Here is a 26,821-nt window from a genome sequence, read left to right on the forward strand (position 1 = left end):
CACGAAAAGCTCGAACATAAGACACCGCCAGGACCGAGCACAGAACAAAGGACGGAACGGAATAAGCCGGCTGCTGACCATCCCCCGCCGGGGACAGGCAGCCAGAGTCGTAAGGACTGGAAAGGGGCAATTGCAGACCCGGAGAGACTTTACTTACCTAACTGCAAGCAGGCTTCTTTGCTAAGACTTCTGGGGGTGCTGGACAGTCACCATCTGCCTCACGGGGGGGCGCCAGCGGTCCACCCAGAAAGCTGAGCAGCAGCGGCAGGAAAGGTGACAAGTCGCGGCAATCGCGCTCGCCAAACTCCTGAGCTACTCGGACCTGGGAAGGGCACAAAGCGCAGTCCCAGCCGAATCTGTGCCTCTGAGGGCTGCCTGAGCACTGAACCTGAGCGGCTTAGACCTGGGAAGTGCATGAAGCCTAGGGCCGGCCCCAGATGGTTCCCGGTTGAGCATCGTAGAGCCGGAGGGGTTTGTGCGCCGCTAGAAGGGACAGGTCAAGCGGGGCTGAGACACTGTGCACACGACAGCGCTATTTGTTTGCAGCATCCCCCCTCCCCACAGCGCGACTGAACTAGTGAGCCTAAAAAACCAGCAAACAGAAGAAGTTAAACAGAGAGAACCACCTTGGAAGTGATCCCACATGGCCCACAACATCAGAGAAGGGCCAGATATATTTTTACTATTTTAAAAATCATTCCTTTTTTTTTTCTAACTTTTTAAAAATTGTTAAGTCTTCTATTTCTCCTCTAATTTTTATTTCTATAACCTACTATTACTATTTAAAAAAAAAAGACTTTTTTTTTTTTAAGGCAAACACCATATATAGTCTTTGGATGGTTGTTGGTGGTTTTTTTTTTTTTTAATAATTCTTGTTTGTTTTTTTTTCTTTCTTCCTTTTTCCTTCTGCTTCTTTTCTTAAATATTGTATTTTTGAAAATCCAATCCAATCCTTTGCTCTTTCGTTTTTGTTGTCAATTTTGTACATTTAAAAACCCAAACTTCACTACCCAAGTTTACCTGAGAGCGAGATTACTGGCTTGACCACTCTCTCCTCCTTTGGACTCTCCTTTTTCTCCACCAGGTGGCCTCTGTCTCTTTTCTCCCCCATCTCTTCTCTATCCAACTCTGTGAATCTCTGTGTGTTCCAGACGGTGGAGAACACCGAAGGAACTGGTTACTGGCAGGCTTTGTCTCTCTCCTTCTCATTCCTCTCTCTTATCCTCCTGGCCACCTCTGTCTACTTCCTCCCTCTCCTCTTCCCCGTATAACTCCGTAAATACCTCTGAGCGGTCCAGACTATGGAATGCACATAAGGAAGTGACTACTGGCTAGCTTGCTCTCTCCTCTTTTGATCTCACCGCATCTCATTCCAGTTACCTCTAACTACCCCCTCCATCTTCTCTTCTCCTTGTAACTCAGTAAACCTCTCTGAGTGTCCCTCAATGTGGAGAAACTTTTCATCTTTAACCTAGATGTTTTATCATCGGTGCTGTATAGATGGAGAAGTCTAGAGGCTACTGTAAAAATAAAACTGAAAACCAGAAGCAGGAGGCTTAAATTCAAAGCCTGAAAACATTAGAGAACTCTTGAATTCAGGGAACATTAAGCAATAGGAGCTCATCAAATGCCTTCATACCTACACCGAAACCAAGCTCCACCCAAGGGCCAACAAGTTCCAAAACAAGACATACCACTCAAATTCTCCAGCAACACAGGAACACTCCCCTGAACTTCAATATACAGGCAGCTCAAAATTATTCCAAAACCTTTGATGTCTCATAACTCATTACTGGTCACTCCACTGCACTCCAGAGAGAAGAAACCCAGCTCCACCCACCAGAACTCCAACACAAGCCTCTCTAACCAGGAAACCTTGACAAGCCACTGATAGAACCCCACCCACAGTGAGGAAGCTCCAGAATAAAGAGAACTCCACAAATTACCAGAATATAAAAAGGCCACCCCAAACGCAGCAATATAACCAAGATGAAGAGACAGAGGAATACTCAGCAGGTAAAGGAACAGGAGAGTTGCCCACCAAACCAAACAAAAGAGGAAGAGGTAGGGAATCTACCTGAGAAGGAATTCCGAATATTGATAGTGAAAATGATCCAAAATCTTGAAATCAAAATGGAATCACAGATAAATAGCCTAGAGACAAGGATTGAGAAGATGCAAGAAAGGTTTAACAAGGACCTAGAAGAAATAAAAAAGAGTCAAAATATAATGAATAACGCAATAAATGAGATCAGAAACACTCTGGAGGCAACAAATAGAATAACGGAGGCAGAAAATAGGATTAGTGAAATAGAAGATAGAATGGTAGAAATAAATGAATCAGAGAGGAAACAAGAAAAACGAATTAAAAGAAATGAGGACAATCTCAGAAACCTCCAGGACAATACGAAATGCTCCAACATTCGAATTATAGGAGTCCCAGAAGAAGAAGACAGAAAGAAAGACCATGAGAAAATCCTTGAGGAGATAATAGTTGAAAACTTCCCTAAAATGGGGAAGGAAATAATCACCCAAGTCCAAGAAACACAGAGAGTTCCAAATAGGATAAACCCAAGGCAAAACACCCCAAGACACATATTAATCAAATTAACAAAGATCAAACACAAAGAACAAATATTAAAAGCAGCAAGGGAAAAACAACAAATAACACACAAGGGGATTCCCATAAGGATAACAGCTGATCTTTCAATAGAAACTCTTCAGGCCAGGAGGGAATGGCAAGACATACTTAAAGTGATGAAAGACAATAACCTACAGCCCAGATTACTGTACCCAGCAAGGATCTCATTCAAATACGAAGGAGAAATCAAAAGCTTTACAGACAAGCAAAAGCTGAGAGAATTCAGGACCACCAAACCAGCTCTCCAACAAATGCTAAAGGATATTCTCTAGACAGGAAACTCAAAAAGGGTGTATAAACCCGAACCCAAAACAATAAAGTAAATGGTAACGGGATCATACTTATCAGTAATTACCTTAAATGTAAATGGGTTGAACGCCCCAACCAAAAGGCAAAGACTGGCCTAATGGATACAAAAACAAGACCCCTATATATGCTGCTTACAAGAGACCCACCTCAAAACAAGGGACACATACAGACTGAAAGTGAAGGGCTGGAAAAAGATATACCACGCAAATAGAGACCAAAAGAAAGCAGGAGTGGCAATACTCACATCCGATAAAATAGACTTTAAAACAAAGGCTGTGAAGAGAGACAAAGAAGGCCACTACATAATGATCAAAGGATCAATCCAAGAAGAAGATATAACAATTATAAATATATATGCACCCAATATAGGAGCACCGCCATATGTAAGATAAATGTTAACAAGTGTGATAGGGGAAATCAACAATAACACAATAATAGTGGGAGACTTTAATACCCCACTCACACCTATGGACAGATCAACTAAACAGAAAATTAACCAAGAAACGCAAACTTTAAGTGATATATTAGATCAGTTAGACCTAATTGATATCTATAGGACATTTCACCCCAAAACAATGAATTTCACCTTTTTTTCAAGTGCTCATGGAACCTTCTCCAGGATAGATCACATCCTGGGCCATAAATCTAAACTTGATAAATTCAAAAAAATCGAAATCATTCCAAGCATCTTTTCTGACCATAATGCATTAAGATTAGATCTCAATTACAGGAGAAAAACTATTAAAAATTCCAACATATGGAGGTTGAACAACACGCTTCTGAATAACAAATCACAGAAAAAATCAAAAAAGAAATCAAAATATGCATAGAAATGAATGAAAATGAAAACACAACAACCCAAAACCTGTGGGACACTATAAAAGCAGTGCTAAGAGGAAAGTTCATAGCAATACAGGCATACCTCAAGAAACAATAAAAAAGTCAAATAACCTAACTCTACACCTAAAGCAACTAGAAAAGGAAGAATTGGAGAACCCCAGAGTTAGTAGAAGGAAAGAAATTTTAAAAATTAGGGCAGAAATAAATGCAAAAGAAACAAAAGAGACCATAGCAAAAATCAACAAAGCCAAAAGCTGGTTCTTTGAAAGGATAAATAAAATTGACAAACCATTAGCCAGACTCATCAAGAAGCAAAGAGAGAAAAATCAAATCAATAAAATTAGAAATGAAAATGGAGAGATCACAACAGACAACACAGAAATACAAAGGATCATAAGAGACTACTATCAGCAGTTGTATGCCAATAAAATGGACAATGTGGAAGAAATGGACAAATTCTTAGAAAAGTACAATTTTCCAAAACTGAACCAGGAAGAAATAGAAAATCTTAACAGACCCATCACCAGCACGGAAATTGAAACTGTAATCAGAAATCTTCCAGCAAACAAAAGCCCAGGTCCAGACGGCTTCACAGCTGAATTCTACCAAAAATTTCGAGAAGAGCTAACACCTATCCTCCTCAAACTCTTCCAGAAAATTGCAGAGGAAGGTAAACTTCCAAACTCATTCTATGAGGCCACCATCACCTTAATACCAAAACCTGACAAAGATGTCACAAAAAAAGAAAACTACAGGCCAATATCACTGATGAACATAGATGCAAAAATCCTCAACAAAATTCTAGCAATCAGAATCCAACAACACATTAAAAAGATCATACACCATGACCAAGTGGGCTTTATCCCAGGGATGCAAGGATTCTTCAATATCCACAAATCAATCAATGTAATTCACCACATTAACAAATTGAAAATTAAAAGCCATATGATTATCTCAATAGATGCAGAGAAGGCCTTTGACAAAATTCAACATCCATTTATGATAAAAACTCTCCAGAAAGCAGGAATAGAAGGAACATACCTCAACATAATAAAAGCTATATATGACAAACCCACAGCAAACATTATTCTCAATGGTGAAAAATTGAAAGCATTTCCTCTAAAGTCAGGAGCAAGACAAGGGTGTCCACTTTCACTGCTACTATTCAACGTAGTTCTGGAAGTTTTGGCCACAGCAATCACAGCAGAAAAAGAAATAAAAGGAATCCAAATTGGAAAAGAAGAAGTAAAACTTTCACTGTTTGCAGATGACATGATCCTCTACATGGAAAACCCTAAAGACTCCACCAGAAAATTACTAGAGCTCATCAATGAATATAGTAAAGTTGCAGGATATAAAATCAACACACAGAAATCCCTTGCATTCCTATACACTAATAATGAGAAAGTAGAAAAAGAAATTAAGGAAACAATTCCATTCACCATTGCAATGAAAGGAATAAAATACTTAGGAATATATCTACCTAAAGAAACTAAAGACCTATATATAGAGAACTATAAAACACTGATGAAAGAAATCAAAGAGGACACTAATAGATGGAGAAATATACCATGTTCATGGATTGGAAGAATCAATATAGTGAAAATGAGTATACTACCCAAAGCAATTTACAAATTCAATGCAATCCCTATCAAGCTACCAGCCATATTTTTCACAGAACTAGAACAAATAATTTCAAGATTTGTATGGAAATACAAAAAACCTCGAATTGCCAAAGCAATCTTGAGAAAGAAGAATGGAACTGGAGGAATCAACTTGCCTGATTTCAGGTTCTACTACAAAGCCACTGTCATCAAAACAGTATGGTACTGGCACAATTACAGACATATAGATCAATGGAACAAAATAGAAAGCCCAGAGATAAATCCACACACATATGGACACCTTATCTTTGACAAAGGAGGGAAGAATATACAATGGAATAAAGACAATCTCTTTAACAAGTGGTGCTGGGAAAACTGGTTAACCACTTGTAAAAGAATGAAATTAGATCACTGTCTAACACCGCACACAAAAATAAACTCAAAATGGATTAAAGATCTAAATGTAAGACCAGAAACTATAAAACTCCTAGAGGAGAACATAGGCAAAACACTCTCTGACATAAATCACAGCAGGATCCTCTATGATCCACCTCCCAGAATTCTGGAAATAAAAGCAAAAATAAACAAATGGGATCTAATTAAAATTAAAAGCTTCTGCACAACAAAGGAAACTATAAGCAAGGTGAAAAGACAGCCTTCTGAATGGGAGAAAATAATAGCAAATGAAGCAACTGAAAAACAACTAATCTCAAAAATATACAAGCAACTTATGCATCTCAATTCCAGAAAAATAAATGACCCAATCAAAAAATGGGCCGAAGAACTAAATAGACATTTCTCCAAAGAAGACATATGGATGGCTAACAAACACATGTAAAGATGCTCAACATCACTCATAATTAGAGAAATGCAAATCAAAACCACAGTGAGGTACCACTTCACACCAGTCAGAATGGCTGCGATCCAAAAATCTGCAAGCAATATATGCTGGAGAGGGTGTGGAGAAAAGTGAATCCTCCTACACTGTTGGTGGGAATGCAAACTAGTACAGCCACTTTGGAGAACAGTGTGGAGATTCCTTAAAAAATTGCAAATAGAACTACCTTATGACCCAGCAATCCCACTGCTGGGCATACACACCGAGGAAACCAGAATTGAAAGAGACACATGTACCCCAATGTTCATCGGAGCACTGTTTATAATAGCCAGGACATGGAAACAACCTAGATGTCCATCAGCAGATGAATGGATAAGAAAGCTGTGGTACATATACACAATAGAGTATTACTCAGCGGTTAAAAAGAATTCATTTGAATCAGTTCTGATGAGATGGATGAAACTGGAGCCAATTATACAGAGTGAAGTAAGCCAGAAAGAAAAACACTAATACAGTATACCAACACATATATATGGAATTTAGAAAGATGGCAATGACGACCCTGTATGCAAGACAGCAAAAAAGACACAGATGTGTATAACGGACTTTTGGACTCAGAGGGAGAGGGAGAGGGTGGGATGATTTGGGAGAATGGCATTCTAACATGTATACTATCATGTAAGAATTGAATCGCCAGTCTATGTCTGACGCAGGATACAGCATGCTTGGAGCTGGTGCATGGGGATGACCCAGAGAGATTTTATGGGGAGGGAGGTGGGAGGGGGATTGATGTTTGGGAATGCATGTAAGAATTAAATATTTTAAAATTAAAAAAGATAAAAATAAAAATCATTAAGAATGTCAAGAGAAAAAAAAAAAAACAGAAGAGAGAGCACCACACTGGGTCAAACATGCTGTTTGTCTGCATTCAAAACGCTTTTACATCCTGTCATTTCAGAGCCAGGTGTGTCTCTTGAGGAAAATTCAGAGATCAAGGTACCCTTGGGGTGCCTGCATTTTGGCTTTCTTCAGAGTCTTCCTTCTTGCAAGGCAAAGCTGACGAGGTGAGCTGGCTGCAGCAAGCCCTCCCGCAGCCTCAGATTGGACTCCTGTTGCTCCGCCCGAGAGCGTGGTCTGGTTAAAACAGCATAGGCTCTTGGACCATTCTTGGCCTGGTCTGCCACCTAATCTTAGGTTCGACTTTTCTGAGCTACGTTTTAAGTGCCCAGAAAAGGGTAATTTAAGGCATGCACAAGGAGGTGGGACTAAATATTCTTTAAGGTTCTGTCTCATTCTCCTTATTTTCTTACTTGTCTTATTTGCTTTTAACTTCATATTGAACTATAATATACCTAGGAGAAAGTGCACATTTCCCAGGTATACGATTAAATGAATTTTTCCCGTTGGAACAGTCATGTGACCAGCACCCAAACAGGTGAAAAGACTGTTACCAGCACCCTTGACGATCTGCATCCTGCCCTTTCCTCTTCGACCCCCCGCACCCCTCGTGCCATCCTCCCCACAGTAGTCATCACCGTCCTCACTTCTCACAGCGTAGATCCCATGAGCTCATTGGAAATTCTGGGAAGCAGACTCTAAGAGAGAGATGAGCCTTCAGGAGGATCACTCTTGGAAGCAGCACAGAAGAAAGAGAAAGGCAGGGAGCAGAGTTGGGCTAGAGGAGAAGCTGAGCTGCTGTTTGGTATTAGTGGAAGCCTGAGTTGATCCTGGGTGGGCTTCTGGAAAGGCCCTTCAAAGATGCTTTCAGTTGCACAAAAAAGTAGTCACTTAAACCTGTGTTGACCAGTGGTTGGCTGTCCAGGGAGGGGTCCCCTGCCTTTGACTGCTGCTGTTTCTTTCTGCAGGGGCAATTTCTAAAGAGGGCTGACAGCCTACTGGGTGTGTGCTGGCAGCCCTCCTCAAAGTGGGGAAGCAATCCTTCTTCCCTTGGGGGACCTGGGCATTGCATCACGGCACCTAGTCCAGCCTTTCCTCGTGCTTTTATAACTGAAATCACACCGTGCATACTCGGGCATTTGGCTTCTTTCCCTTTGCATATGTTGGAGAGACTCACCTTACTGTTCTGTGTAGCTAGTTGTGATTGGTCTCTGTCTGTACCGTGGAGTATCCTATAGTGTGACTGCACCCAGCACTGTGGATGGGCGTCTCAGTTTCCAGTTGTTTGCTATTAAGAATAGTACTGGCATGAAGATTTCAGTGCGTAACTTTTCATGGGCATTTCTGTTGGTTTAATACCTAGAATTCTAGATATTCTAGGGGTGAGCCTTTGTTCAGCTTTTCTAGATGTTGCCAACCAATTTTCTAATGTGATTGTACCATTTTACTGATATATTCTCATCAGCAATGTATTTCTTCAGCTAAACTTGGTTACTTTTTTCATTTGAGCCATTTTGGTCCTCTGGCTCTATGTAACCAAGTGTTCTGTATATACTTTTCTATTTCTTCCGTTCAGTTGCTCAGTTGTGTATGACTCTTTGCAACCCCATGAATTGCAGCATGCCAAGCCTCCCTGTCCATCACCAACTCCCAGAGTTCACTCAAACTCATGTCCATCGAGTTGGTGATGCCATCCAGCCATCTCATCCTCTGTTGTCCCCTTCTCCTCCTGCCCCCAATCCCTCCTAGCATCAGAGTCTTCTCCAGTGAGTCAAGTCTTTGCATGAGGTGGCCAAAGTATTGGAGTTTCAGCTTTAGCATCAGTCTTTCCAATGAACACCCAGGGCTGATCTCCTTTAGGATGGACTGGTTGGATCTCCTTGCAGTCCAAGGGACTCTCAAGAGTCTTCAACACCACAGTTCAAAAGCATCAATTCTTCGGCACTCAGCTTTCTTCACAGTCCAACTCTCACATCCATACATGACCACTGGAAAAACCATAGCCTTGACTAGACAGACCTTTGTTGGCAAAGTAATGTCTCTGCTTTTCAATATGCTGTCTAGGTTGGTCATAACTTTCCTTCCAAGCAGTAAGCATCTTTTAATTTCATGGCTACAGTCACCATCTGCAGTGATTCTGGAGCCCAAAAAATAAATTCTGATACTGTTTCCATTGTTTCCCCATCTATTTCCCATGAAGTGATGGGACCGGATGCCATGATCTTCGTTTTCTGAATGTTGAGCTTTAAGCCAACTTTTTCACTCTCCTCTTTCACTTTCATCAAGAGGCTCTTTAGTTCTTCACTTTCTGCCATAAGGGTGGTGTCATCTGCATATCTGAAGTTATTGATCTTTCTCCCAGCATTTTTGATTCCAACTTGTGCTTCTTCCAGCCCAGCGTTTCTCATGATGTACTCTGCATAGAAGTTAAATAAGCAGGGTGACAATATACAGCCTTGACGTACTCCTTTTCCTATTTGGAATCAGTCTGTGTTAACCAACCTCTAAAATGTTTTCATCAAACCAGTTTCACTGAAGAGGAAATGGAGAAGTAAATGAGTTGTATGTATATACCATGATTGAGAATATGAGTAGCCTGTTTTTATTGAGTGCTTCTGGCAGACACAAGTTCCACGTGCTTTACGTGTATCAGCTAACTTCATCCTTAGAACGACACTGAGAGAGCAGGTAGATGATTATTATTCTCAGTTCAGAGATGAGGAAACTGAAGTAGAGGGGTTATCATACCTGTTAAAGATCACAGTAGTGTTGAGATAGTCTCGTTCCAGAGCCATGGGCTCTAACTGCCACAGAATGTTTTTCTCTTATCTTATCATATAAAATTAAAATATGTGGCCACAGATTTTTGGAAAACAGACTGGAAATAAATTCTTAAAATATCCTGTAGGAGTTCCAAAACAGTGAATTTGGATGGTCTTGGCTGACATTTATTAGAGGTAGACTCTTTAGTACAGGGCCTTTCAAACTTATTTTTCATTTGTCACAAACCAGAGTTGTGTGTTGTGATTATCTTTGTTTAATCTGTGCGTGTGTGCTCAGTCGCTTCACTTGTGTCCGACTCTTTGACCCATGGACTGTAACCTACCAGGCTCCTCTGTCCATGGGATTCTCCAGGCAAGAATACTGGAGTGGGTTACCATGCCCTCCTCCAGGGGATCTTCCTGACTCAGGGCTCAACCCCACCTCTCTCGTCTCCTGCATTGACGTGGGCTCTTTACCACTAGTGCTACTTGCGAAGCCCTTGTTTAATCTGTATTCTTAACTTTTTTTTTTTGGACACACTGCATAACATGCTGGATCTTAGTTCCCAACCGGCGATCAAACCTGTGCCCCTTGCATTGGAAGTGTGGAGTCCCTCCTAACCACTGGGCTGCCAAGAAATTCCCTTACTCTGTATTCTTCTGATACCTGCCTCGTTGTTGTTCAGTTGCTAAGTCATGTCCAACTCTTTGCAATTCCATGCATTGCAGCAGTCTAGGCTTCCCTGTCCTTCACTATCTCCTGGAGTTTGATCAAACTCATGTCCATTGAGTCTGTAATGCCATCCAACCATCTCGTCCCACCTCATGGTAGTAGTCACATCTTCATATTTTTTTTAACTGTTGTTGTGAGAAGTAAATGGAATAAATGTAAATCAGTAACACATTGCCTAGCTTGTGACAATACATGGTAATTAATATCAACTGCCTTAAAAAACAGTAACAAACTATGTTGCTGCAAGTTCTTAACATCCCTGGGATTCTGTCCCTTTCTCAGGGGAGCTATGTACATCTCAAGGCTGCTCATCCATCTGTGTGAAGTTGTAGAGTTTTGATTATGGCAGAGAGCCTGGATGACCAGCTTCCTAACAGACTCCACATCAGAGCACAGATCCTCTGATTTGGAATATCCTTTGGTGTTTGACAGTATCATATAAAGCTCAAATAAAGAATATGAAGACAAATGAAAATAACCATTTCTTGAATGCCTGTATATGTGGCTATCATATACCGAGCAGATTCTTTGTGCATGTTATATAACCTCATCCCCACAACAGCTCAGTGAGAGAGCTGTTATTTCCATTTTACAGCTGAGGTTACTGAAGCTCAGAGAGATGCAGTAATGTAACTATGGTCTGTACAGGAAAACTGAAGCTGAACAGTAATTAAAGCAGAAAGAACAGATTGTTATTCAGGAACTGTTGCAACATGGAGAAAAGAGACCTAAATGGAGGCCTGGGCTCAGTTGAATACGTCACGGTCAAGTAGGGATTTATAGCCAAGGAGCAGAATGGTGGTCAGTGGCTGGAAAATTACTAGGAGGAAATATCAGAAACAATGGGCATGGGATGATTCTGGTTAAATGGACCTAGCAGGATCCTTGCTGAAGGGAGGACAGCCTGTTCACATATCACTTGAGGTGGTATGGATGAAGAATTTGATCATATATTGAGGATGGAGGGGCTGTAGACTGGCTTAGCAAGATGTTTGCCACAGTTGGTAGTATAAGCCCTACAAGGTGGATTCTGAAGGTCGGGGCATAGAGAGCTTGGAGGAACCTGATCAAAGTTAGGTCAAGGAGGGAAGCTTGGTCATATCTTACAACGAGCAAGGTGCACAACTGGACCTGAAACTCGAGCTTTCCTGACTCCTAAGCCTGTGTCTTCTTTTCATCAGGCTCCTTGCTGCCGGGAAGCCTGTCGGGGGCCATAGCAGTCGGTAGGAGGGCAAAGAGGTTAAAGATGCCCTGTGCCTACACAGAGCTCCCAGGTTTCCTAGAAGGGAATAAAGGCATATTAGAGCAGTTTCTGCCTGTAAATCTCTGGAGTGTCAGTTACATGCTAAAAGCTGTGGCTCTTGTCCGAAAGCACCGCATCTGGTACCCAAGCAAAGGCAATTTTTAACTTCTGAACTTTTACAGAACAAACTTAAGAAATTCTGACAAACACCTTCAGATTATAAACTATTAAATATTTTAATGTTTATGACCTGGCAGGATTTAAACTGTTATATTGAGTGGCTTTTGGAAACTATCCATTTCTTTTTCTCAAGTGCCTCACTTGTGTGCTTGACTTATTTGGCTTATTCACAGCCTCAAATGAAGAATTTTTTTATAGTTAAAAACACACACAGCACTCATTTTTGTAGCTTTTCCAGTGACATCAGGACAAAGTCTGCCAGTAATGCTTATTTGCCAACTAATAATAATAAAAACAATGACTCTTCCTTTAATCATTTTCTGTAGGTCATTTAGAAGGCATTGGTACCAGATTTGTTTCTCCAGCACAAATGCTTCTCAGAATGATGAGCAGCTGTTAGCCTATTTGGTTATCAACAGGATGTGTCCCTGATTTTCCAGTCTGTAAAAGATTTGATGGCTTGATTCCTAAATTCCATTTTGGGAGTTGGGTAGGTGGGGGCAGGGCAGCATGTGGTGGGAGAGCTACTTCTCTAAGGTTAAAAAATTGTCCCATCTCACTAAATGCTGTAATCCATTTATATGAAGGACAAATAATGCTTTTTAAGATGTGTTACATGAATGTGCTGAAAGTAAGATATATCTTGGAATGTAGATATGTGTAGTAAGTTTTCTCTTGGTCTTTAAGGCATTTGAATGAAAATTACCAGTTGAATTCTGGAGAAAATGTATCATAAGCTGCCATGAAAGTTATCGGTGCAGTTAGTAAATGACTCCTTAGTAGCAACTGATTGTATTTAATTGAGCAAATGCCCTTAATCAGGGACAGTAGGAACATACTGCCACGTGATGCAGTATGTTTGTTTAATTAGTCCATGCTTTACACCCCTGTCTGGAGCAGTAAATAGGATATCTATTAGGGTTTAAACCCTATTCCTCCCCATAAACACTTCCAAGCCTTTAACAACTAAAGGGACAGCTCTTAGGATCTGAGCCTAATTATAGGAGCCATAAACCCCAAGTTTTAATTATAACCTTTGACTCTCTTTGAGCTCTTTGATCATTTTGTCTTCTGGTCATTTGTTTTATTAATGTTTCTGGAATTGTGCAACACAAATTCACAATCTCTTATCTGAAGTACTTGGGGTCATGTATTACTTAATCCTGCTTATGGGCCTGGGACATAAAACATACTAGTATTTCTTAACAAAGTGAATGCTTTATCACATTAATTGGGATCAGCAAAGGCCACAGATAAACTTTGTCAGTTTTGATCAGGTTTTGCTAATGTCAGTTTTAAAATCGGTTTTTGGATTTCAGATGGTTACCATAAGATTACTGAACACATCCATTTGGTAGTATGTATGCATATCACCATCATGTTGAAAACTTTAAATTTACATAATGTTGTATGTCAGTTACATCTTGTTAAAGCTGGGAAAAAATGAACTTCAGATTTTTGGATAGACAATTGTGAATCTTTATCACAAAAACATTTCAGTTCAGTTCAGTTGCTCAGTCGTGTCCAACTCTTTGCGACCCCATGAATCACAGCACGCCAGGCCTCACTGTCCATCAACTCCTGGAGTTCACTCAGACTCACGTCCATCGAGTCCGTGATGCCATCCAGCCGTCTCATCCTCGGTCGTCCCCTTCTTCTCCTGCCCCCAATCCCTCCCAGCATCAGAGTCTTTTCCAATGAGTCAACTCTTTGCATGAGGTGGCCAAAGTACTGGAGTTTCAGCTTCAGCATCATTCCTTCCAAAGAAATCCCAGGGTTGATCTCCTTCAGAATGGACTGGTTGGATCTCCTTGCAGTCCAAGGGACTCTCAAGAGTCTTCTCCAACACCACAGTTCAAAAGCATCAATTCTTCAGCGCTCAGCCTTCTTCACAGTCCACCTTTCACATCCATACATGACCACTGGAAAAACCATAGCGTTGACTAGACGGACCTTAGTTGGCAAAATAATGTCTCTGCTTTTGAATATGCTATCTAGGTTGCTCATAACTCTTCTTCCAAGGAGTAAGCGTCTTTTAATTTCATGGCTGCAGTCACCATCTGCAGTGATTTTGGAGCCCCCCAAAATAAAGTCTGACACTGTTTCCACTGTTTCCCCATCTATTTCCCATGAAGTGATGGGACCAGATGCCATGATCTTCGTTTTCTGAATGTTGAGCTTTATGCCAACTTTTTCATTCTCCTCTTTTACTTTCATCAAGAGGCTTTTTAGTTCCTCTTCACTTTCTGCCATAGGGTGGTGTCATCTGCATATCTGAGGTTATTGATATTTCTCCCGGCAGTCTTGATTCCAGCTTGTGTTTCTTCCAGTCCAGCGTTTCTCATGATGTACTGTGCATATAAGTTAAATAAGCAGGGTACAATATACAGCCTTGATGTACCCCTTTTCCTATTTGGAACCAGTCTGTTGTTCCATGTCCAGTTCTAACTGTTGCTTCCTGACCTGCATACAGATTTCTCAAGAGGCAGGGTAGGTGGTCTGGTATTCCCATCTCTCTCAGAATCTTCCACAGTTTCTTGTGATCCACACAGTCAAAGGCTTTGGCATAGTCAATAAAGCAGAAGTAGATGTTTTTCTGGAACTCTCTTGCTTTTTCCATGATCCAGTGGATGTTGGCAATTTTATGTCTGGTTCCTCTGCCTTTTCTAAAACCAGCTTGAACATCTGGAAGTTCACGGTTCACGTATTGCTGAAGCCTGGCTTGGAGAATTTTGAGCATTACTTTGCTAGTGTGTGAGATGAGTGCAATTGTACGGTAGTTTGAGCATTCTTTGGCATTGCCCTTCTTTAGGATTGGAATGAAAACTGGCCTTTTCCAGTCCTGTGGCCACTGCTGAGTTTTCCAAATTTGCTGGCATATTGAGTGCAGCACTTTCACAGCATCATCTTTGAGGATTTGAAATAGCTCAACTGGAATTCCATCACCTCCACTAGCTTTGTTCATAGTGATGTTTTCTAAGGCCCACTTGACTTCACATTCCAGGATGTCTGGCTCTAGATGAGTGATCACATCATTGTGATTATCCGGGTTGTGAAGATCTTTTTTGTACACTTCTTCTGTGTATTCTTGCCATCTCTTCTTAATATCTTCTGCTTCTGTTAGGTCCATACCATTTCTGACCTTTATTGAGCCCATCTTTGCATGAAATGTTCCCTTGGTATCAAACATGTAGAGTCTGCTAATTTATTTTAAAAATAACTTTGGGCTTCCCTGGTGGCACAGTGGTAAAGAATCCACCTGTCTATACAGGAGTCATGGGTTCCATCCCTGGAGAAGGATATGGCAACCCACTCCAGTATTCTTGCCTGGGAAGTCCCATGGACAGGGCAGCCTGGCGGGCTACAGTCCCTGAGATCGCTAAGAGTCAGGCACGACTGAGCGACTGAGCAGCGGCATCGTCTGTTTTATACACTTCTAGCTTATATGTATCTTGAAAAGTGAAATCACTCAATTCAGAGACATTAGATTTTATAGGTGTTTCAGATGCTTTTCACAGGGAAGGAAGAATATACCCTGTTTTCCTCCTGACTTTTCCATAGACTTCCAGCTCAGAATCTGTTTTTGTCTGTTTCTTACTCAGGCAGCATCAAGATTAAATATTGTCTTTTAGTTTGGCCTTTCACTTTTCCCTGCAGTTGTAATCTATGCTGTTTCTTCCCTAAATGTAGCTTGTATTTTCTCTCCTGCTCTGGGTCCTATCTTGTAGGGCAGGACACGGTTTAAATAGCTCCATGTGAATAGGTATGCACGGACTTTGGCATTGGAGAGACCCAATTTCAAATACTCCTTCTCTTAGTTATTCATTTTGCAACTTTGAAAGTGTTATTGAAAGTGTTCTTATTTGTAAAACAGAAATATTGGCTGTCTTACTGATTTACTGTAAACATTAAATGAAATATTCTTAAAACACTTTGTTTTCATGTTAGGAAGAACTTAATAACTAGCGCCTGTTTTTTTCTTCACTCGCCCTTGTGAAGGATCTCATGAAGTGTTTTCCAGTGATGTACCATCATGGTTGCCTTCCTGTGGTTCCTTAAAATAATAATCAGTGAGGGGGTGGAGAAACAGAAAAGAGTCAAAGACTTTTGGCATTTACGAAAAACAAATTTTGGGGTCCCTGGGCTTGGGAGCCCGAAGAGGGAGGAGGACTGTGGATTTGCTCTCTCCCCCATGACCCTCTTCACACCTGCCAGTGGCCTGGGCTAAACCAGGGCAAAGTAATTTACAAGAATAAAACAGTTTGGTTGCTGATGGTTCTGAACAAATCCTTCTCTTACATTTGAGTTATGTTATTTTGAACCCTGAGACAGCTGAGGTTTATCCTTGAAGATAAAGGAAATCTTTGGGAAAGTCTGTATTTTGTGTATCAGGCCTTGATTCTTGATGTTCAGAATGAAGGGTTTGGATTCCATAATCCAAACACTCCTTTTCAACTCTTAAAATTGTGTCATGGGAGTAATTATAAGGTGTGTCTAATTCTCTTCTACAAGCTGGAAAATGAAATGTGTAAATAGATCTCATAATTTTCACCTTGCAAATCAGAAATACAACTCTCATGATGACTGAATGTTGTTCCATGTCTGTGCAGAGCTGTGGGAATTGGTAGAAGTGCTTAGAATGCTTAGTTCTGCAGAGATTGGAAATGATAAGTACCTAGGATCCACATGATGGCAAGGATAAACCTTATCTTTCATTTGCCTCTCTAGATTTACCCAGTCAGCTTGAAGAGATTAAAATCATTCTTGCCATTGAGAGATCAAGAGGCAGACCGTTAACATTTGGGAATTTCAAGAAAATAGGTTAATACTAAAGTGTTGTGATACTGTATAACCAAGTTGTGGAGGTATTTGAACATGAAATTCAAGAGATGAATGAAAATACAGATGTTTTTACCCCACAAAAATAGGTAATTGGTTTGACTTTAAAGAATTTTTGTAGCATTAAGACGAGTACATTTTTGACAATTTGGAAAAGAAAATTTGCATTACAAAAACAGCTTCTGTGTCTGAAGTTCTTTCACAAACCAGTTGAATATATGAATTTGGCTTTATGATGTAGTTATTTTAATAGACTTCATCACAGTTAAAGAAAATCTTGATGTGAAATGTATAAAGAAATAGGTGATTTAGGTAGGGACTTAAATAAATGTTCTGTTTGTTATCTTCAGTATTTTTAATTAAACAAACTTGAAAATATTATATGCTTAATCTGCCAGGTTTCTAAGACAGTGGAATTTCTCCACTGTGGGGTTGGAAGAAGATGGTATAGTACTACTGGTGTTATATGTTATGTGGTATAGTCCAGATTTATAATTTTATGATGTAATGTAATTTTAAATTTGAAGAATAAATATTTTTTCTCTCATAAGCCACTGAAAATTAAATTTACCAAAATCTTTGGTAGATTTAAGAGCAGAGGATACAGTATAGTACAGTTCAGTCACTCAGTCGGGTCCAATTCTTTGCAGCCCCATGGACCACAGCACGCCAGGGCTCCCTGTCCATCACCAACTCCCGGAGTTTACTCAAACTCATGTCCATTGAGTCGGTGATGCCATCCAGCCATCTCATCCTCTGTTGTCCCCTTCTCCTCCCTCCTTCAATCTTTCCAGCATCAGGGTCTTTTCCTATGAGTCGGTTCTTCACATCAGGTGGCCAAAGTATTGCAGTTTCAGCTTCATCATCAGTCCCTCCAGTGAATATTCAGGGTTGATCTCCTTTAGGATGAACTGGTTGGATCTTCTTGCAGTCCAAAGGACTCTGAAGAGTCTTCTCCAACACCGCAGTTTGAAAACATCAATTCTTCAGCTCTCAGCTTTCTTTATATTCCAACTCTCACATCCGTACATGACCACTGGAAGAACCATAGCCTGACTAGACAGACCTTTGTTGGCAAAGTACTGTCTCTGCTTTTTAATGTGCTGACTTGGTTGGTCATAACTTTTCTTCCAAGGAGCAAGTGTCTTTTAATTTCATGGCTGCAGTCACCATCTGCAGTGATTTTGAAGCCCCCTAAAATAAAGTCTGTCACTGTTTCCACTGTTTCCCCATCTAATTTCCATGAAGTGATGGGACCAGATGCCATGATCTTAGTTTTCTGAATGATGAGCTTTAAGCCAACTTTTTCACTCTCCTCTTTCACTTTCATCAAGAGGCTCTTTAGTTCTTCTTCGTTTTCTGCCATAAGGGTGGTGTCACCTGCATATCTGAGGTTATTGATGCTTTCCCCAACAATCTTGATTCCAGCTTTGCTTCTTCCAGCTCAGGGTTTCTCATGATGTATTCTGCATATAACTTAAAAAAGTAGGGTGACAATTTACAGCCTTGACGTACTTGTTTCCCTATTTGGGACCAATCTGTTGTTCCATGTCCAGTTCTAACTGTTGCTTCCTGACCTGCATACAGATTTCTCAAGAGACAGGTCAGGTGGCCTGGTATTCCCATCTCTTGAAGAATTTTCCACGGGTTGTTGTAATCCACACAGTCAAAGGCTTTGGCATAGTCAATAAAGCAGAAATAGATGTTTTTCTGGAACTCTCTTGCTTTTATGGTGATCCAACGGATGTTGGCAATTTGATCTCTGGTTCTTCTGCCTTTTTGAAAACCAGCTTGAACATCTGGAAGTTCATGGTTCACATACTGTTGAAGCCTGGCTTGGAGAATTTTGAGCATTACTTTACTAGCATGTGAGATGAGTGCATTTATAGTAGTTTGAGCATTCTTTGGCATTGCCTTTCTTTGGAATTGGAATGAAAACTGACCTTTTCCAGTCCTGTGGCCACTGCTGAGTTTTCCAAAGTGTGCAGCACTTTCACAGCATCATCTTTGAGGATTTGAAACAGCTCAACTGGAATTCCATCACCTCCACTAGCTCTATTCGTAGTGATGCTTCCTAAGGCCCGCTTGACTTCACATTCCAGGATGTCTGGCTCTAGGTGAGTAATCACACCATCATGATTATCTGGGTTGTGAAGATCTTTTTTGTACAATTCTTCTTTGTATTTGTGCCACCTCTTCTTGATATCTTCTGCTTCTGTTAGGTCCATACCATTTCTGTCCTTTATTGAGCCCATCTTTGCATGAAATGTTTCCTTGACATCTCTGATTTTTTTGAAGAGATCTCTAGTCTTTCCCATTTTATTTTCTCCTGTATTTCTTTGCACTGATCACTGAGGAAGGCTTTCTTATCTCTCCTTGTTATTCTCTGGAACTCTGCATTCAAATGAGTATATCTTTCCTTTTCTCCTTTGTTTTTCACCTCTCCTCTTTTCACAGCTATTTGTAAGGCCTCCCCAGACAGCCATTTTGCTTTTTTTGCATTTCTTTTTCTTGGGGATGGTCTTGATCCCTGTTTCCTGTACAGTGTCATGAACCTCCGTCCATAGTTCTTCAGGCACCCTATCAGATCTAATCCCTTGAATCTATTTCTCTCTTCCACTGTATAATTGTAAAGGATTTGATTTAGGTCATACCTGAATGGTTGAGTGGTTTTCCCTACTTTCTTCAATTTCAGTCTGAATTTGGCATTAAGGAGTTCATGATCTGAGCCACAGTCAGATCCCAGTCTTATTTTTGCTGACTGTGTAGAGCTTCTCCATCTTTGGCTGCAAAGAATATAATCAATCTGATTTTGGTGGATGATAGATAACTATTTTCTAATGGAGTCAGGGAGCAAATGAGACTTTTATGTTTATAAAAAGGGGCATGGATTAAACATCATATTGTGATGATGCAAGAACTGTTCTAATTCTAAAGTGTTTACACTGTAAATATTCTGTGTATGGAGATAAGTAATTTAGGTTCCTATATGTCACTGATTTTTGGTTTGGTAGTTGCACAATATCTTAATCTGTGATGGATGGCAGGGAGAACCATAACAGGATTTGTATGGATCAGTATTATTTGAAAACTGATTATAATTTGAATTGTGAATAGTCCCCTTTTAGCCCTATTGGGTAGCAAAACTTAATTCTTACTTGTATCGCTGACATTGTTGAAATAAGTTATGTAGAGTCAAAAAATCATTAGCTGCAAAAATGTACTTGGGGAGGAAATTCTGAAACAAATACCGATTTTTTTCAATGACAGTTGCTGATTGTGAGTCATTATTCTCCCATCCTTTTGATTTGATTTGATTTACAATATTGTGTTAGTTTCAGATTCTCTTCCATTATAGGTTTATTACCAGATAGTGAATATAGTAACAATACAGAATATACTGTACTGCTATATAGTAAATTCTTATTTATTTTATATATAGTCATGTCTGTCTATCAATCCCATAGTCCTAATTTTTTCCCCTTTGGTAACCATAACTTTGTTTTCTATGTCTGTGAGTCTGTTTCTGTTCTGTAAGTGAGTTCATTTGTACCAATATTTTAAGATTCCACATATAAGTGACATCTTTTAAATGTCTTTCTCTGATTCACTTCGGTTAGTATGATACTCTCTGGATACATTCATGTTGTTGTAAACGTCGGGGTTTCAGTCTTTCTTGTGGCTGAGTACTAGTGCATTGCATGCATATCCCTGTTGAGCTGAGAAGGCAGAGATTGGGTTTCGGGGCCGCTGAAGCAACGAGACTTGCAGCACAGAAGTGAGCCCCTGGGGGCTCAGTTAGCAAAGAATCTGCCTGCATGCTGGAGACCTGGGTTCAGTCTCTGGGTCAGGAAGGTCTCCGGGGAAGGAAATGGATACCCACTCCAGTATTTTTGCCTGGAGAATTCCGTGGACAGAGCCTGGTGGGCTACATACAGTCCATGGGGTCACAAAGGGTCGGACATAACTGAGTGACTAACGCTTTCACTTTCAGGGCAAGAGAAGATGTGAGCGTGTTCCCCGGGGTTCCTTGGACTGCATTTGTGCAGGGCAAGACTCTGAGGCCTGGTAGAGGGTAGCTCTAATAAGTTTGAGAGTGGATTGAAGGTACTAGAGGTTATTCATTGTTGAAAGATGACATTGCAGCCTAGCTAAAGTGGAGAAATCTTGTTAACATCTTAGGTATGCAACTAAGACACCAGAAACACATGGTTTTGGAAAATAGGGCACACTGTACAGAAAGTGTGTTATCAATTTGTTTACAGTCAGGAAGTGGGAAATCACAGAGAATTGGACAGGGGAAATTTAAAGAATTGTTAAACTTTAATAGCTGCTGCTGCTAAGTCACTTCAGTCGTGTCTGACTCTGTGTGACCCCATAGACAGTAACCCACCAGGTTCCGCCGTCCCTGGGATTCTCCAGGCAAGAACACTGGAGTGGGTGCCATTGCCTTCTCTGAACTTTAATAGAGAAGTAACTAAAAAAATGCAGAGTGAACTCTAAAGGGTACCCTAGGGCTGAGGGAGATTACCAAAGGAAGGGTAGAATTGGAAAAGGGATCCTCTCCCCAACGCTGGGCTTCAGATCTCATTGGAGAAGGTATGGTTTCTTCCCACTGGATGGTGAAGTTGAGTGGACTCTCTGGACCACACTGGTTCACAGATGCCAGATAACAGGAAACAACCCTCTTTCTGGTTCATAGGCTAGCTGAGGCTAAAGACTGGTGAGCTCAGTGGGGGTCAGGGCATTCATTGGGAGCTGGCTTGCTGCCAGATTGGTGCACACTGTGAGATACCCATGTTGCAGTGAATGCAGGAAGCAACTCTCTGAGGCACAGTTGAGCATAGCGGGATGCATGAGTAAGCAGAGGGAGTCAGGGAGCTGCTGGTGGGAGGCTTGGAGTGCACTGGTGTTTGCATTAGGAGGACTGTAGTGAGGTGATCACTGGACTCAGGCTAGGGCTTTGAGGTTGCTGAAGGAGTGTGCACTTTGGGTTTGCTGCTGGACTCCTGTGCCACCAAACAGCCCCATATTCAGGTACCACTACACATCCTTCCTCCTGCAGTGTCCCTCTAATCCTCTGCTGATTTAACATTGTGCTCACTGTGAAGGAGAAATGCTTAGTTTTCAATCCATTTTCTCAGCAAATACTAAGGGTGAATTTGGAGTTGAAAGGCAGTAGGTTGGTAATTGGTCCCAAAAACTGGACTGAACCTGCCCAGTAGAGCTTAAAATTGAGCCTCAAAAAGATAAGAAGACGTGCCAGTAAATTACCTGCCTGCTGGAATCAGGCTCTTAACATTCTAAAGGAAAACAGCATTATTCAGGCTCCTTAAATCATTCACAAGTCCAGCATACAGCAACAAATTATTGGAAATAAGCAAGGAACTGTGATTTATAATCCTGAATAAAAACTTTCACTAGAAGCATACCTTTAGATGATGCTGATGTTGGAATTAGCAAATAAGAACATTGAAGCTTCTGAAACAAAAATATTGTCTTATGGATGGGGAGTCTCAGAAAAGTGAAAGCTGAAAAAAATCAAGTGGAAAACCAAGGGCTGAAAAAGTATAGTATCTGAAACAGAAATGTTTATTGGATAAACTTAAAAGCTGACTGGAGTTGGCAGAAGAAAAAGGTCAGTGAGTTTTTTAAAACTCAGTAGGAATTTTTTGCAAAAGGAAAATAAGTGGGAGAAAACAAGCAGAGCCTCAGTAACTTGTGGACAATCTCAAGCCATCTAACATATGTATAAATGAAGTTCTGAAAGAGAGAGAGAAAATGTGGCACAGAAACTTTTTGGAAAAAAAAAGTGGTCGCAAGTTTTCTGCAATTGGTAGAAAACATCAGCCTACAAATTCAAGAAGCCCAGTAAATATAAGAAAGGATAAACCCAAAGAAAACCACAGTTAGACACATAGTAGCCAACCTGCTGAAAATTTATGATAGAGAGGAACCTGAAAAGCAGAGAGATGGGGAGAGGAAGAGGGAACAGTAGGGGAGTAACAGGAGGGATGGCTGGCTTCTCAAGGGCATTATGAGCTAGAAGCCATGGGGTAGCATTTTCAAGAGAGAAAAAAAGTAGAAACATGTCTATTTAATCTAGAATTCTATAGTCAAGCAAAAATAAAGGTGAAGTGAAGGCATTTCAGGTAACTGAAAGTTGAGAGTTTTATTAATGAGGAAGAAAAGTTTTTCAGGAATCCTCTAGACAACTTCCCGAGAGATTGTTATTTGCTCAGGCGCCTGTGCTGTATTGCTGAGAAAGCAAAGATGTAGCATTTTCATCCCTTAGGGGGAGGTTTCTATCACCAAGGAATAGGGAGATCAGGGCAAAGAGAAATCAGTTGTTGTGGAGGCAACGAGCAGTGTTTGCCACATGTGAACTGAATTACTCTTATAATCAGAAAAAAATGACAAAGCTCTTTGTTCTTTGCTACACAGATGAGAGTAAAGCAGAAAATAAGTCATTTGTTGTTAGGTTGGCCATTTACAGATTCTTATAGGGGTTCATAGAAAACTATCAGGCATCATCTTCAGTATGCATTAGTCCTTCTTCAGTATGCATTCAGTTTCCTGATAATCATGCTAGCCAGTGGCATAAAAAGATAAGGAGTGCATCTTGACCTCAGTCTGCCGGATAGACAGACAGTTCTTTCTGGGTTTTAACAACCATCTTCTGCGCAGCGTGTCATCTTCTTCAAAGAGGAAAGGAGTTTTCTTTAGAAATTCTGGTCAGGAAGCAATTAATTCAACTGAGATGGTCAGGAAATACTTCACAGAGCAATAGTAATAGCGGCAGTAATAACGACTTTCCTTTATTGAAGGCCAGGTAGTATCCTGAGTACTTTCAAAACTTCCAACAATCTTATGCATTAAGTGTTATCATTCTCCTTTTTGCAAATTAGGAAACAGGCTTGTATAAGGAAATTGCTTAAGATCCTTCTGTCAGTGAGGGGCAAAGCTAGGAGTCAAATCTAGGACAGCCTGACTTGAAAGCCTGTGTTCTAAAACAGATACCAGTGTCCATGGCTGACTTGCACTCACTTCATTAAAACATATTACCTGTTCAGTAGGTTATAAGTTGACTCACACTAGGCTTTCTTGGAAGAATAACATTTGATTTGCTTACTTATGGCTGTTAAAAATCATAAAGTTTTCTCATAAGGGAACCATTCATTAAAATATACATTGAAACCATTTAGGTCACCTGCAGGAGAAAGCTGCCTCCATGTTTGTTGTGTTTACATTTAATTTACTCATATAACTTCTAAAAGAAGTCAGAGAAGCAGTTAAATTTTCTGACAGTTTTACAAGGCAGAGTTATATAACTGGCCCATGTCACCAAAATGCTTTTGAAATATATTCCTGGTTTATTGACCAGTTGGCACTTGAATGATTTAAGCATCCAAACATAAATATATAATGAGCAAAGTAAGTTCACCTAAGTTCAGAAAACTTAGACTGCCCTTTTAATTTAACTCTGTAAGCAGTAGCTATTTTTCATGAGGCAGAAAAGATTGTACATTTAAGTAGAGTTTCAGAGTACTTAATTGATGATTTGATTCTGACTGACCCCTTGATATAAATTGAGTCTGAACAAGTGGAATTCTTCTGTGTGTCTGCTGCGAAGGGGCAGAGGGAAATGAGCAGATGTTTCATGAAGAGCTGAATCTGGGGTGGATGGAGGAAGAGGTGGTCTGTGTGGAGAACAAAGGTCGTCTAGCTTCATGCTTTGCCATCTGGTGCATACAGAACTGCTGCAGCTTGCTGCAAGCAGAAGTGATGCTGTAGTGGAAAAAGAGGTGGTTACAAGGCCTTGGGGTCCCTTCTCTTTAGCTGGCTCCTGAGGAAAGCAAACTAGGCTAGTGCTCAGGAGGCTTTTTAACGATCTGCGTCTGGAAGTGGTGCAGATCGCTTCGGCTTTCATTTCTTCAGTCAGAACTTGGTTGTAGGGAGACTGAGAACTGTATTAAGCTGTGTGTTTAGGAAGAAAGATGGTACAGGGAATATAGAAACACAGGTCTATGGAACACTAAGCAAGCAGAAAACAGATTAAGGCAGTTATTGGAGAGGAGTAAAATAAAGAGATAACAGCCAACATTTATTGTGTACTTACTCTGTGCCAGGTACTATTCTAAGTCCTCAGTTTTTTTGTACGTTAATTTTATTAAAAATTATATCCAGTAAATACGATTGTAATTCCCATTTTACAGATACATGGTTATTTCACCAAAGTATTGAGACCACAGTGTTTCTTGAATAAATGGGATAGGGAATGAAGATAGTGGAGTAAGAGAGCCAAATACTGTACGTAGGAAATAATAATGTGGAAATTATGCCTATATTATAATTTTGAACATGACCAATTTGAACTGTGCAGGTCCACTCATGTGCAGGTTTTTATCCAGTAAATATGTACAGTACTACATGATTTGTGCTTGATTGAATCCATGGATGCAGAACGTTGAATACAGTGGGCTGACTGTGGGACTTGAGCATGCAGATACTGAGGGATGACAGTATAAAACATCTAAAATTAACAGTCAAGTTACAACTGTATACACATACTGTTTAGAAATATAGAGGCAAATATCAGTAGAAACAACTAGAAAAGTTGAAAATCCTCAGGGTGACCTATTCAAATATAGGGTATGGGGTTGCCTTCATACTCTTGGACTTTCTGAACTATGTTGATATAAAAATAAAGTACTTGGTAGAAGAGATGCTATCAAGAGAGACGAAATGAAATGATATGAAGTGGCCATCATTTATACCTCTGTTCACATAGAACTGAGATGGTTTTGTAAATCACCAGATAATGGAGCCGTACACTAACAGGGAATTAGGACCAAGTGTGTGGACCTGGGTTTGTCCTACACTCTGTTGGCCGAGTCACTTAACCTTTGAGGATTCACTTCCTTCTTGTTTTAATGAGAATGATACTCTCTTCTAGGTACTTTAACTTCTAGATTCCTATAGTTCTAGGTGTTAGACCAAGTAATTTTTGTTTTTAAACTGTAAGTCAGTGTGACGGTATAGGCTACAAAGCTATGTTTGAAAGCAGCTGGCTGTTAAGTCACATCCTACACCTTGTCTTATGCTTCCCAGATCCATATACATATATACTTGTAGATTTTTTTGGAAGGGGAGGGCTTGCCAGGTTTTTTTTTTTTTTTCTGGCTTCCCAAGATGATGATTTTAATTTGAGATTTCCTACTGATAGATATTGATTATATAAGAAGTATATACATGTATTATCCACTTCCTACTTCTAAGTGCTGGTCATGAAATCGTGGTTATCTAATGTGACCATTTCTATTCTAGGTCCAGTGGCATTGCAGAGCACGGATGGTTGCGGGAGCCAACTTCTACATTGTTGGACGAGACCCTGCTGGCATGCCCCATCCAGAAACAGGGAAGGATCTTTATGAGCCGACTCATGGCGCCAAAGTGCTAACCATGGCCCCGGGCCTGATCACCTTGGAGATCGTTCCCTTTCGAGTTGCCGCTTATAACAAGAAAAAGAAGCGAATGGACTACTATGACTCTGAGCAGTAAGTGTTACATTCTCTGCGTAAATCTGTGAAACGCCTTGTGTTCTAAGCTGCTCCTAGGCTTTTAATATATTGCCTCATCTTCACAACAGCTGACCAATGGCAGGCTTTGTTGTACCAATTTCAGAGACGGGCAAACCAAAGAAACTAATTTCTCAATACTTTAGAAGTTAGAAATAGAAATAAAAATTGAATCTGGTTTCATGGTTCATGATCTTAGGAATTTTATTAGGAAGTGTTAAGGCAGTGATGACATTTCTGTCTGCCTTATAGAAGTAGTCCAAGGACTCAGCAATGATTTGGCCAGTAAGCACAAAGGATCTATGTAATAAGAGAGTTTGACTAATATTTGTGCAGTCATTGTGTGACAGGCACTCT

The 26,821-nt window shown here is 40.4% G+C and overlaps 1 protein-coding gene across 1 annotated transcript in view; it reads left to right on the forward strand.

Annotated features, from left to right (window-relative positions):
- PAPSS1 (3'-phosphoadenosine 5'-phosphosulfate synthase 1) overlaps positions 1 to 26,821 on the forward strand; it is a 126,013-nt gene that overhangs the window by 81,548 nt on the left and 17,644 nt on the right. The window contains exon 11 of the mRNA XM_068975080.1: positions 26,214 to 26,443. Within this exon, the coding sequence (XP_068831181.1) occupies positions 26,214 to 26,443 (230 nt within the window). The remainder of the gene's footprint in view (positions 1 to 26,213; positions 26,444 to 26,821) is intronic.

The sequence above is a fragment of the Capricornis sumatraensis genome, chromosome 7 (assembly GCF_032405125.1).
Source record: "Capricornis sumatraensis isolate serow.1 chromosome 7, serow.2, whole genome shotgun sequence".
In the NCBI taxonomy this organism is placed as follows: domain Eukaryota; kingdom Metazoa; phylum Chordata; class Mammalia; order Artiodactyla; family Bovidae; genus Capricornis; species Capricornis sumatraensis.